The 14072-nt window shown below is 38.5% G+C and overlaps 1 protein-coding gene across 3 annotated transcripts in view; it reads right to left on the bottom strand.

The window, feature by feature from the left end:
* Window positions 1-3576: 3576 nt before the first annotated feature.
* pemt (phosphatidylethanolamine N-methyltransferase) overlaps window positions 3577-14072 on the bottom strand; it is an 88599-nt gene continuing 78103 nt past the window's right edge. For 2 of the 3 annotated variants that reach the window (XM_077246118.1, XM_077246127.1), the window contains exons 7-8: window positions 12318-12392; window positions 3577-5430 (exon numbers count right to left, since the gene is read on the bottom strand). In XM_077246118.1, coding sequence (XP_077102233.1) covers window positions 5376-5430; window positions 12318-12392 — 130 coding nt within the window. In that variant the 3' untranslated portion in view covers window positions 3577-5375. The remainder of the gene's footprint in view (window positions 5431-12317; window positions 12393-14072) is intronic. The other variant, XM_077246136.1, reaches the window with a different exon arrangement.

The raw sequence follows: 14072 nt of genomic DNA, 5'->3' as shown, positions 1-14072 counted from the left end.
TTTTTAATAAATAAAAGGCCTCTTATGTGTGCAGACTTTCACAACTGCTCAAATTAAGTTTAACTTTACATATTAAATCATTGTTCAATAATGCTTTAAAGACGCACACTGATTTTGATCATACTTGTTTTGTTTTAAATGTACTAAATTGCAACATTTAAAAACATGACATACGAGTTACAACAGAAATGACATTAAAGTATGTTTTAGTTTACCGTAAAACTCATCAGCGCATTCAGCACTTTAATCTCATTTCAAAGACAATAGAAGTAATTATGAAATTACTGTATTTAAGTGAGTCAAAAAGCACTCTAAAGTTCAACTAATTGCATTTAAACTATAACACCTTTTCATTTCATTTTAAAATACGCAATTGAGCATCTGAAACCATTACATTTAGTTCACACTTAAGTTTTAAAGTAGCCTTATATTACATAATAAGTACTCTTTTTAAAGTATGCTAGTCGTTTTTCACAAGTGTACAATAGAACAAGTAATCAAGAGTCAGATGTGAATTAAGGTTATTACATAATAATTCTCATTAAAATGATTCAAACTACACATTCAAACAGCAGATTCATTTTAAAACTGGCTAATTTCTGCATGAATCTGCACTATAGCTTTGTTTTTGTGTGAAGATAATGCAAAAGTACGTGGTTTTGGGTTTTATTTAACAGCGTCTGGCCATTTTAACTCTTCACAATGACTAAAAGTTCACAACTCGGGTAAAATATGATTGTTTTTAGAGAGATTAAGCAGCGCAGGAAACTCTGATGTATCTACACACACTCATGAGGCCTCAGACATCGGATATTATAGTGTGCATGAACGCAAAGGCACTGGAACAGAGGAAGAGAAAAGTTATTACGGCATAAATTAAAGAAGATTGGATGTATTTCTATTCCTCAAGCCAATCCGGGTTATGAAAAGAACCGAAAACAAACGGTGAGAGCTGGAAACCCCTTCGCAACAACACTAAATATTATTGCATGCAAATGGATACTGATCTCTTTTTATTCTCCATTGTATATAACAAGAAATTCGGAAAATGAATCTTTGGCACAGTGCACAGATACATGGATTGATTACTTTGTTTTGAAAACACAGTGTGATCCGGAGTCTGTATTTTGTAACATTAGCATGTGTAATATTTTCTTAGAGAGATTGTCAAGCAGAGATATGACGTCTGAGAGACTGAAGACGATTGATTCGGTTTTGTTATCATGCTGACGACATCAAATACCAGACGGCTAATGGGATCCTTTACGGCTAAAGAGACCCCAAAATCTTTTAGAGACGGCTCTTATGTAACAGCAGACCGTCGGCCTGGTCAAAGGGTCAAAGGTTGACTGGTTTACATGTTACACTTTTGGCCCCTGAGGTTGCACTTTATTATAATAAAAACTCAATGTCTTACACTGCTTCATTTTCATGTCATTCTGCTGAATATAAGTAACGTTGCATCTACAGTCAAGCCAAAAATTATTCAGACACCATATATAATTTTTTATATATTTTTTTTACTAGTGTGTGCAGGGGCCGGTTGCACCAGCTGTGCGTAAGTTACAACTTAGCCTAGTTTTGACGTAAATGGGAACTAAGTTACAACTTACGAACTACTAAATATTTTTACGTTGCACCATTAAACTTAGTTTAAACGTAACTCTACGTTCCAACTAAATATTTACGGCAGCCTCCGATCAGGAGTAACGGTTGGAATAAAATATCAGACGACTAAACTGCATCAATAAGCTCTTCTTTTACCTTGACAGACTTCAATTCTTTAGACATATATGATAATGCTGACATTTACACTCGCTTACATTTTAAGAGAGAGAACATTATGTGAAAAGATAACTTTGTTAGCGGCTCTTTAACACCAACCCGTCCTAAACAGCGCCGCTGTGTGCATCAGTCCATGTTGTGCATGTCAAATATCAGTCATAATCCATAAACGTACTAATATCTTATGTTTTTTTGTATCAATATTTATTCATTGATGCATATTTCATTTCAAATACAGTTTCTGAATGTTATTTACATATAAAAACACTTCAAGTATCGTATTTAATGGAAACTTATTTTTACCGTTAGTAACCTGAGGTAAAAGTTGTTAGAATGAAGGATAAACTGAAATTCACGGCAATTCAACACAACTTCTGAAGGCTGCTACTGGTTCATCGAGGCTAAACGTCATAATATGCGACTACGCATTACTTTACGGAGAGCTTACGACCTACTAGCTACGTTCTGCCTTACGAACAAATGGTGCTGCGGAATATAGTACAGAGTTGCCATAATAATAGTAGTAAGTTTAGTAACTATCTCTGGCTAAACTATTTAAAAAAGGCGGGGTTATTCTGGATACTCCATCTGGCGCGTGCAATGATGACGCAGTGAATAGTGACGATTATCTCTGACCAATCAGCAGTCGGCATTGTTTTCACGTCACATTTTAGTATCGCCTTAGCTCGCTTAGAACCTCGCCGGAGGTGGTACGAAAAAAAGTACCCGAAAGCAGGTACAGGTACAACTTTTACACAGTGGAAAACCAAACAAAGGCGAGTCGAGTCGAGCCGAGCCGAGCCGAGCTGGTACTGTGTAGTGGAAAAGCGCCATTAGTTACAAACTAGCTAGTAGTTACTAGTGTGGACTTTACGTTCCAATTTAAGAAAGAACTTACGAACGGCTGGTGCAACCCTACCCAGGACACTATAGATCATTTATGTAAGTGAGGAGAGCAAAATAAATGAACTGTGACAAATTATACCCAACAATTATTCATATAGTGAAATTTATAAAGATTTGTGACCAAAAATGATTGGGACACTTTGAGCTGATCATGTTTTGCTGAAGTGTTTTTTCTTTAATAACCAATGCACCTTTTTACAGCACAGACTGAACAACATGAAGCATTGCTTGGTGATCGGTTGAGCTAAACTGGTATTATCTAATTATGTAGTTAAATTTAACAGCTGACAGATATTCAACATAATTCATGTGTGAGAGTCAAACAGAAGTGAAATATCAACTGAGTTCTTGTCAGATTTTAATGCCATTTTCTAAACAAATTTTGGTTTGACTGTAGTTGCAAAGTTACTTATATCAGCAGAATGACATCAAAATGATGAGTTAACAGATATTAAGTAGACAGTACTCATACTCGAATGACTCGACATGTATTTACAAAGTGTTAGTAGAGGCTTTAACTACATTTCACTGCCAAAAAGCTGTAAACTACATGAAACAATTCTTGCAACACAGGCAGAATGAATTTCTGTGTAAATGTTTATAAATGCATTCGTAGTATCAGCATAAACATGGAAACTCCATATACATTGTTTTTATAGACCTATATGGGTCAAGCGTTTGAGATTTAATAGTCTTAAACCTTTCCCTGCCATTGACTGACTTTTTGAATTATGCAACAGAAAGGTTGTGGATTACAGGTAATAATGTTGTTAATAATGTTCAGTTTCTTGCACAGACCGATCGATTCACTTCATAAGACCTTAATGTAACCCCTGTATATGTTTTTTTGACTCAAGCCACATTATATGAATCACCAAGGACTAGTTTCAGCTTAAATCATCTTTACTGTTGTACAGAGGAAAAAGAAAGACATCTACATCTCGGATGGCCCGAGGCGAGTATATTAACAGCAAATGTTCATTTTTAGGTCAACTATCCCTTTAACCAGTGTTGTGAGTAATGCATTACAAGTACCGCACGTTACATAATCAGATTACTTTCAGTAACTACTAAAGTAACACATTCATTTTTAAATGTACAACATTCAAACAATGTAACCTTTTCAAACAAGTAACCCAAGTTACTTTGTTTCCCCATGTATTGATTGACTAGATTTAAGCTAAATGTGAACATGCATTTACTCATATCACTTGCACAAAAGCAGATTCAGTATTCCTCAAAATAAATAAAAACAGTGAAAACCACTTTTTTTAATGTTAAATAACACAAATATACTTGCCCCCGGTTTCACAGACAAGGCTTATATATCTTAACATATGTCAGTGTCATAGTTTTGTCTCCAGATGCACATCAGTGATGTTTTTAAAGCCACATTTATAAAAGCTACTTAAATGTCCTAATTGAACTAAGGCCTAATCCTGGTCTGTGAAACCAGGCCTTTATGTATTTAATATCACTTTATTATTTGTTTGAGCGGCGCCCTCTACTGTACGGGCATAAATATACATTTCCTTCAGCATGAGGCTTATTCATTTCACTTTTGGCGTGAAAGAGCCTTTACATTTGCCAAACATATATACATATATTTTTGTTATTAAAAAACAATCAAGCCCAGCAAAGATGAGAAAAAGTAACGCATTACTTCCCATAAAAAGTAACAAATTTTTTAGGGAGTAATGAAATATTGCTATGCATTGCTTTTAAAATGGATTTTCTCCAACACTGGTCTTAAAATATATTATAATTAGTTATAGTTATAATAAATTGTTAATCTGTTTTCAGTGTCCTGATGCATTCAATGCAACAATGTGTGGAAGAATTTGTTCAAAAGCTAATAATTAATTATACTGGATGTAAAATTTAAATAAATAATTGGGGTGCACGATAATCGTAATATGATCTAAGAGCGGCTCGGTTTACAGTATATACAGTAAATACAGTACTCAAATGCATTTGAGTTTGAACATTAAAAAGTTTAGAATTTAAGACATAAATATTAGTATTGCAACACCAGTGTGAATGTAATGTGGACTGAGTCACTATCATCAATAGAAGAGGTTCGAGTCCACTTTAAAGTCCAGCTACAAAATCAGTATGAAACACCCAGAATAAAACATTACATATCTTTTATTTACTTTATTAGCTATTTACTTGCATGTCATGTGACCATTATCTGACATCAAAGAACTAAGAATGATTGAAATATTTAAATGATAAGTTTTGTAAGTTTGGCTGACAAAAAAACGTTTGGGAATATGATCAGTGTCATCTGAGGAAGAAGGAAGAGGAAGAAGTGTGTGTACATACTGAAAGATAAAACAGGAAGCTTGCATTTATTTTACCTTTGGAAAGAAGAACGTGCAGATCAAAGTACATTCAATCTCTGAACATGAAACGAATGGACCCGAAACCAGCCGATTTCAGACTGGATGTGCACTGGGAATAGATTGAGGAAATAAAAACATATTTTATGGTTATAATATGTGATGTCAATGAAGAGCGAGCAAACTAGGGATTACAATTGAAGATTGTCATTGCATTCACGGGTTGTCTTCCGTTTGAAATAAAATGTTAAACATTGCAGTAGAAGTGAAGATCTCTGTGCTGTGAATCCATCCGTCTCCATCCATAATCTTTATCATCTTTACACACACGCTTCATCTTTATTTGTGCTTGCAGCGCTGGCTCCTCTGCCGATAGATCTCCTCAGTGAATGGTCTGCAAACATCACACACACACACACACACACACACACACACACACACACACACACACACACACACACACACACACACACACACACACACACACACACACACACAGATTGTAAATCTTAAGAAGTGCTATAGCGTACCAGCCTGTGCCTGACACCCTGTGTGTGTGTGTCTGTGTGTGTGTGTGTGTGTGTGTGTGTGTAAGAGACACTTTCCATAAATAGGTCAGATATAAGGTCTGCAAGTCTTAGTCAATGATGACACAACTAATTGTCAGTGAAATGAGGTGTTTGACCTTCAGAAAACATACGGGCAGTTTTATGGTCTATTCATTATATATATTAGCGGAGCACAGAAGTCACAAACATGACAGTTCATTAACATGCGGTAACGATGGCGGACACAAAGTTTAATATTACGCTTTTTCAAGAAATCACAGAGCTCACATATTTCATAACTGGACTTTAGTGAGACACAATCGGCACAATAGCGAATAATTTTTTGTGTCATTATAACAGCGGAAACAACCTAAAATACTCCGTCATTCATGGTCATATAGATAAGAGTAAGACATCATTCAAAACTGTAAAGGGTGTATTTTTATATAACAAATCATTGTGCTTTTGTAAAATAAAGAAAACAAACATGCTTTCTGCCGGCACGGTTTCTTTAAATTAATTTTTCAGAGCGTGTCACAAAAATGAATCTAAACTCAGCGTATTATACTCCTAATATATACAGTCAAACCAAAATGTATTCAGACACTTTCAACATTTCTCACATTATCAGAGTTTATTTGCTATATGACAGGAAGTTATCAGATCAGTTGATATTTCACTTCTGTTAGACTCTCACACATGAATTATGTTGAATATCTGTCAGCTGTTAAATTTAACTACACAATTAGATAATACCAGTTTAGCTCAACCGATTACCAAGCAATGCTTCATGTTGTTCAGTCTGTGCTGTAAAAAGCTGCATTAGCAATTAAAGAAAAAACACTTCAGCAAAACATGATCAGCTCAAAGTGTCCCAATCATTTTTGGTCCAAAAGTTTTATAAATTTTACTGTATGAAGAAGAATTTGTGGGTATAATATGTCACACTTTATTTTGCTCTCCTCAAAATGTGTGTGTGTGTGTGTGTGTGTGTCTGTGTCTGTGTGTGTGTGTGTGTGTGTGTGTGTGCAACTGAACAGTCCAGACTGTCACTACATTGTTTTTCTTTCACGTTCTGTTTTAAAGTGATGTGTGCGCTGTGTGTTTATGTGAGAGACAGAGTTGAAACATGAAACTAATGGACCCGAAACTAACCGATTTCAGACTGGATGTGCACTGGGAATAGATTGAGGAAATAAAAACATATTTTATGGTCATGATATGTGATGTCAATGAAGAGCGAGCAAACTACAGATTACAATTGAAGATTGTCATTGCATGCTAGAAATTTTGGTTTGACTGTATATATATATATATATATATGTGTGTGTGTGTGTGTGTGTGTGAGACTGAGACAGAGTTGTGTGTAACTGAGACAGATCCTCCAGCTCCATCATCATCGGCCAGACTGCTAAGATGATGTTGTTGTTTTTGTTTTAGTGCTATTAAAAGTTCAGTTCTCTCACGGCCACAATCACCATAGAGACTATACAGTGTATGTGTGAGTATATTCCCACATTTACTCCTGTCGCTATGGAGAAAAGTTGGCAGGTTTTCTGCTTGACCTTTTATTGGAGTGTGTGCTGACCTTTACTTGGATCAATCCTAGAGCGTCTCAGACTCAGAACTGATGTTTTTTGTGTCTCAGAAGTAAAAAAAGAAACAAGAGTATGTATGTGTGTCAATAACATGCATTTTATTCCACCCCCACTAAATGTTTAATGTAATATTGTACCGGTCGAATGAGTTCAAACAGCCACCAAACACTGCCTACTCTCCTCCTACTGACCCATGCTTAAACATTATGGGATACGCGCTGGCCAGACGGGATTTAAACGTTGTCGGCTAGAGAAAGTTTGGTTTGAAGATGAAAAACATAAGCACCATTCCTGATTTCTAAGGCCTGGTTTACACTGTCAGTGAAATGTGACCCAATTATGATGTTTTGCTCATTTGTGACACAGATCGGATGTGTTCTATGACCGTGTAAACAGGAAAAAAATGCATGCATTCGGATATTTCGAGATCGGTTTCAGGCCTCGTTCATATGTGGAAATTAATCAGATTTAAATCAGATATGTGCCAATGCGACTGTCAATCTGGCCTGACGAAACGTGTCGTCGTAGGAGAGGAATGATGTGGACAAACAACATTAACAAAAAGTGTTAGTTATATGGACTGACATTTTTGGCTTGTGTGTGTGTGTGTTGGTGTTGTTGTTGATATTGACCAATTGTTTTATTTTATATGTTGGTTTAGGTCATATTAACCTGTATGTATTATTTTAATCTTTTTATTTTTCTTAGGTGTGACATATTAAGATCTGTCCAGTGACAGCAGATGTAAAATAGCCTTTTGGCTAATTCTGGCACACTATACATTAATTTATGTATTATTAATATGCAATGTCCCTGTTAAATAAACCTAAAAAATAAAAATAAAAACACGTTGACACAGCATATCAAAGGTTGGCTTGCTCATACTAAAATTTCGGACACACTGCTCCTCGTTAAAGCCCGCCACGATCTCATGAAAGTGCGTATCTATAGCACTAATTTTATTTCTCGTGCCATTTAATAGTGTTTGCGTGCATATGATACGCCGTGTTCGCGTGCATGATACGTAATACGTACGCACTCCACACCCCTATTCCTACCCAAGGGGTTTACGGTGCGTATCATGCTTGCAAAAACTATTTTTGGCGTATGAATGGCACGAGAAATAAAATTAGGCAGCAATGATGGCCCTTTTCGTGATGTTTAGCGAACTTCCCATATATCGCAGAGCAGTGTTGGGAAAGTTCACTTTCTACATGAACTACCGTAAAACTTCAAATAATAGCCGAGTCCCAAATAGACGCCTGTCTCCTTTACACGCCTGGTGTGGCGACAGGTTTGGGTAAATAAAGGCCGGTCTCAAATAGAGGCCGGGTCTGTTTTTTAGTTTCGGGTTGTATTTAATCTTCTAAAATCTTCTTTTTGGCGGCCGCCAAAGCAAATTTGCCTTTTTTGATCGGTGAGTGGTGTAGAATATAATGACTGCTGCGCTTGACAGGGCGCAAACGAGCAGGGAGAGAGAGAGAGAGAGAGAGAGAGAGAGAGACAGAGAGAGAGCGAGAGAGAGACAGAGAGAGAGAGAGAGAGAGAGAGAGAGACAGAGAGAGAGAGAGAGAGAGAGACAGAGAGAGAGAGAGAGAGAGAGAGACAGAGAGAGAGAGAGACAGAGAGAGAGAGAGAGAGAGAGAGTGAGAGAGAGAGAGAGAGAGAGACAGAGAGAGAGAGAGAGAGACAGTGAGAGAGAGAGAGAGAGAGAGACAGAGAGAGAGAGAGAGAGAGAGAGAGAGAGAGTCAGAGAGAGAGAGAGAGAGAGACAGAGAGAGAGACAGTGAGAGAGAGAGAGAGAGAGAGAGAGAGAGAGAGAGAGAGAGACAGAGAGAGAGAGAGAGAGAGAGACAGAGAGAGAGAGAGAGAGAGACAGAGAGAGAGAGAGAGAGAGAGACAGAGAGAGAGAGAGAGACAGAGAGAGAGAGAGAGAGAGAGACAGAGAGAGAGACAGTGAGAGAGAGAGAGAGAGAGAGAGACAGAGAGAGAGAGAGAGAGAGAGAGTCAGAGAGAGAGAGAGAGAGAGAGAGAGAGACAGAGAGAGAGACAGTGAGAGAGCGAGAGAGAGAGAGAGAGAGAGAGAGAGAGAGACAGAGAGAGAGAGAGAGAGAGAGAGACAGAGAGACAGAGAGAGAGAGACAGAGAGAGCGAGAGAGAGAGACAGAGAGAGAGAGAGAGAGAGAGAGACAGAGAGAGAGAGAGAGAGAGAGAGTCAGAGAGAGAGAGAGAGAGAGAGAGAGAGACAGAGAGAGAGACAGTGAGAGAGCGAGAGAGAGAGAGAGAGAGAGAGAGAGAGAGACAGAGAGAGAGAGAGAGAGAGAGAGACAGAGAGACAGAGAGAGAGAGACAGAGAGAGAGAGAGAGAGAGACAGAGAGAGAGAGAGAGAGAGAGAGACAGAGAGACAGAGACAGAGAGACAGAGAGAGCGAGAGAGAGAGAGAGAGAGAGAGAGAGAGACAGAGAGAGAGAGAGAGAGAGAGACAGAGAGAGAGAGAGAGAGAGAGAGAGAGAGAGAGGGAGAGAGAGAGAGAGCGAGAGACAGACTGAGAGAGAGAGAGAGAGAGAGAGAGAGAGAGAGAGAGAGAGAGAGAGAGAGTCCCGGCCGCGCGCGCGCACTCTCACGTCTTCAAACAACACGAGCGCTGTCTTGCTCTCTCTCTCTCGCGCATATTAATCAAAAATCAATTGACACGATAGTAAAAGGTCGGAAGACCGCAGTTTCACGTGGAGCATTTGGAGATTTTTAGAGATTAGAGACTCTAGGAACAACATCTCAATGAAGAACATCTCAACACTAAATTATAAAGGCCTGTCTCATATAGACGCCTGTCTCAAATACAAGCCGGTGCAGTTCGACGATTTGGGAAAATGAAAGGCCGGGCTATTATTTGAAGTTTTACGGTAGTTCAAAGTTCAGTTCACAAATTTTTAAATGAACTACTTCAGTTCATAGTTCATACTTGAATTTTTTTTTTACTAGGCTAGTTCATAGTTATTTTTTTCCATATGTTGCTGCGAGCTAATATTTTTCAAAAGTATTGCCACGGCCCATAGAACCACAGACAGCACTTATTTTATCGGAAGGCAAAGTTTGCACAGAAATGTACGATTTTTCCCATCCTCACCGACCTTGTAATTAAACTCGTTTAAATGATCATACGACGCCTCTTGCTGCTTCTTGTGTTGATGACGCATGCGGCGGTGCGACACTGGTGGCTGGTGTTGGGGGGTGTTTTTCCGCTACATATTAAGACCTGTTTACGGTTTGTTTTATCCGGGTTTTCGCTCTATAGAAATCTGGCACTTAATTGAACGAAGATAAACTGAGAGAGCTGCCGTTCACAGACAGCAGAATGAACGAGTTCACAGTAACGTTCATCAGGCAGTAATACAGTACAGTTCAGTTCACGCTCTCCCAAAATATGAACGAGTTCATGAACTATCGTTGAATGAACGCGTTCAGGCACAACACCGTCGCAGAGCTAGCATCAAGCATATTTTGCGTTCGTCCATCTGTGAAAGAATTTAAGCATGCGCGATGTTTCAGATAGTATGGCAAGTGTGAACATGAATATGGGTTACAATTGAAAGAACATGTAAATGGACGGTCAAAAAAAAAAGCAACAAATCAGAATTGGGCATCAAGACCTGCAGTGTAAACGAGGCCTAACACACACTCACTGCGTTCGGCTGTATTCTCTGTTTGCGTTCATATGCAAATTGTGCAAGCTTATAAATATCTGAAAAAAACATATATTTAGCAGCCAATAGACCCTGCCCTCGTAGAAATGAGGACAGAAGTGGTTGAAAGTGGACAAAAGAGACGGATTAAAACACCAGGTGTAAACGAGAATGTGTCTCTCTTTTACTTCTGATCCGATCGACCAAAACGCATCTTAATACCAGCTGTAAACAGGGTATTTATTGGTTTTATAAACCAAAAGTATATTATGTGTACTGTAAAGCACTTTGGTTTAACTCGGGTTGTGCTCTATAAATAAAGGTCGAGTTCAGTTGAGCTTTAAGGTCAATCTGAGCATTTTATGACACAGTAAATGGATTATGAGTGAAAACGGAGGGAGCGTTTACACGACAGTGATGTACTACAAACTGAAAAGTTGTGTTTTTCGCATATTAACAACGTTGTCAAAATGATCCCTGTTAACACCGATCCTCGAAAAAACGACTAAAAATGCTGTATATAGATGGCGACTTTGTAGAGAAACGCTACATGTCTATTCATACTTTGCAGTCACGTGACTGCTATGGATAGCCTACCAGGCGGGCAACAAACGCTCACAAAATGGCCAATACTACAATCAATTATATAGTGAGGCTATTTTGTTTCCATAGCATAGCACATTAACAAAACGTTTAATGACCCTAATAACACTAAAAACAATACAATTACTAAATATGAATAATATCACTAAAATGATATAGGCCTAAAAACAGTCTTTGGTTCACGAACAGCACAACTCTGCCATCTGTGAAAATCAAAAGCAGCTTCAAAAACTTGTTTAAAAAGTTAATGTAGGTCCACAAGAGAAATATTAAGCCAGTAAATTATGATAGTCGTCGCTATACCGTTATATCCATCGTCGTCTCTGAGAGAACGCGGCGTTAATGCAGCGACAGATGCTGAAAGCTCAGTCCGTTTCTACTTTCACTTTCGGGGAATGAGCGCGTTTACATGCACGTTCTTAACCCGATTATGCTGAATAATAGTGCATCCAATCGCACAACAACTATCTGGCATGTCGTTTACACCTCAAAACACCAACTTTTGTATATTAAAACTGGCGACGTCCTGGCAAGATCCTTGATTAGTTTACTGGGTTTCGTTGCTATAGAACGACGTTCTTGCCCGCCAGCCGGTACTTGTGACGTCACGTGCAAAGTATGAATAGACCGAACACGTAACACACATGCGCATCAAGTCACCGTTTTCACAAATTCAAATTTTAGTAGTTTACATGGAGACAATAATGGCATAGTTTTCAAAAACGTTCACATTGAAACCAAAAGTTTCAAAAATGCCGTTATCGTGTAAATGAACACATTAAAAAAAAGTTGTCAGTTTTTAGTTGAAAATGTGTGGCGTAAACCCCTGATTCTGATAACACACTTACCCTTCACATGCAATAGCTACTCTGTAGGAAACGCCCACCACTGCGGTCAGGACCACCCCTACAGGACTGGCGTTCCTAGTGCACACATATAAAGACACAAACACACAACATATTCACTTAAGGCAAGACACGACAGGCTGAGACAGAGATTCCTAACCGGTTTGGTCATGGGTCCACATTTTCTCATGGCCATTAAAAGATAAGTTCACTTCAGAATTAAAATTTCCAGATTATTTACTCTCCTCCACGTCATCCAAGATGTTCACGTCTTTCTTTCATCAGTCGAAAAAGAAATACAATTTTTCAGGAAAATTTTCTAGGATTTTCTCCATATATCAACGGGTCGAAGGTCCAAATTATATAGTTTCAGTGCAGCTTCAAAGTCTCGACACGATCCAGCCGAGGAATAAGAGTCTGATCTAGACAAACCAGCGCACATTTATAAAGAAAATAAACATTTATATACTTTTAACCACAAATGTTCGTCCTGCACATCCACGACTTCACGCTGAAAGGTCAACGCATGTTCCGGTTCATAAATGTAGAGTAGTGTTTAAAACTCAATCTCATTTTCTCCTCCAACTTCAAAATCTTCCGACATCGTTGTTTGACCTTTTTTTTTTTGTAATTGGCGTTTGACTTAAGCCCTATTCGCACAGGATAAATATTACCTGGTGACCATCTAGTCATTTGTAATAATTGCGGAGGTTGTCTGTGATCTTAATCCCGTGCGAATCGGCCATGTCTGTGATTTGTAAAGTGAAAATTCTCCCACAAATGACCCGCCATATTTCACCGAACACCGAGGTGATAATATCAGTCCCGTGCGAATCGGCATCTCTGAGATTTGGCGGGGTTGTTTATAATTTTTTCAAGGTTTTTGTTTCCTGGGCGCTTTTTTGTCCAGTTTTCGTGAAGAATGGAGGCTCGAGTGTTCTGATAGTATTTTGGGTGCTGGGTCATATCGCTATACACCATACAACTATACAATTTGCAGAAAGAGAAAGCTGAAAACCATCAGAAGAGCAAAAACAAAAAGGATATGAATGACATGTATAGCAGAATGCGATGAGGCACATTTTTCTGTTTATAATATATCATACAGCTAGACCTATAATAACGACAAGACATTTCCAAGCAATCGCCTATTGACATCATATCCGGGAGATAAATCAGTAATTCGAGTAAAATCACAGGCTTCGCTTATCCCGTGCGAATGCGCCACACGAAATTCAGATGTGGAGGGGTTATTTTTCTTTGTAAACACTGGGTCTGGTGACACGTGACCTTTCCAATGTGATTATATAATATGTGGCGCATCACAGAGCTAGTGCAAGATGAGGTTTAAAATTATATAAATGTTTATTTTCTTTATAAATGTGCGCTGGTTTGTCTAGATCAGACACTTATTCCTCGGCTGGATCGTGTCGAGACTTTGAAACTCACATTTGGACCTTCGACCCGTTGGACTCCATTGAAGTCACTATATGGAGAAAATCCTGGAGTGTTTTCCTCAAAAACCTCAAATTCTTTTCAAATGAATAAAAAAAAGACATGAACATCTTGGATGACGTGGAGGAGAGTAAATTATCAGGAAATTTTAATTCTGATGTGAACTACTCCTTTAAGCCGCGACACACACACACACACACACACACACACACACACACACACACACACACACACACACACACACACACACACACACACACACACACACACACACACACACACACACACACACACACACACACA

The sequence above is a fragment of the Siphateles boraxobius genome, unplaced genomic scaffold (genome assembly GCF_051911475.1).
Source record: "Siphateles boraxobius isolate OS27281-9 unplaced genomic scaffold, OSU_SipBor_1 103, whole genome shotgun sequence".
In the NCBI taxonomy this organism is placed as follows: domain Eukaryota; kingdom Metazoa; phylum Chordata; class Actinopteri; order Cypriniformes; family Leuciscidae; genus Siphateles; species Siphateles boraxobius.
Note: the sequence above shows the minus strand (reverse complement) of the source record. Positions and strands in the feature narration are given on the sequence as shown.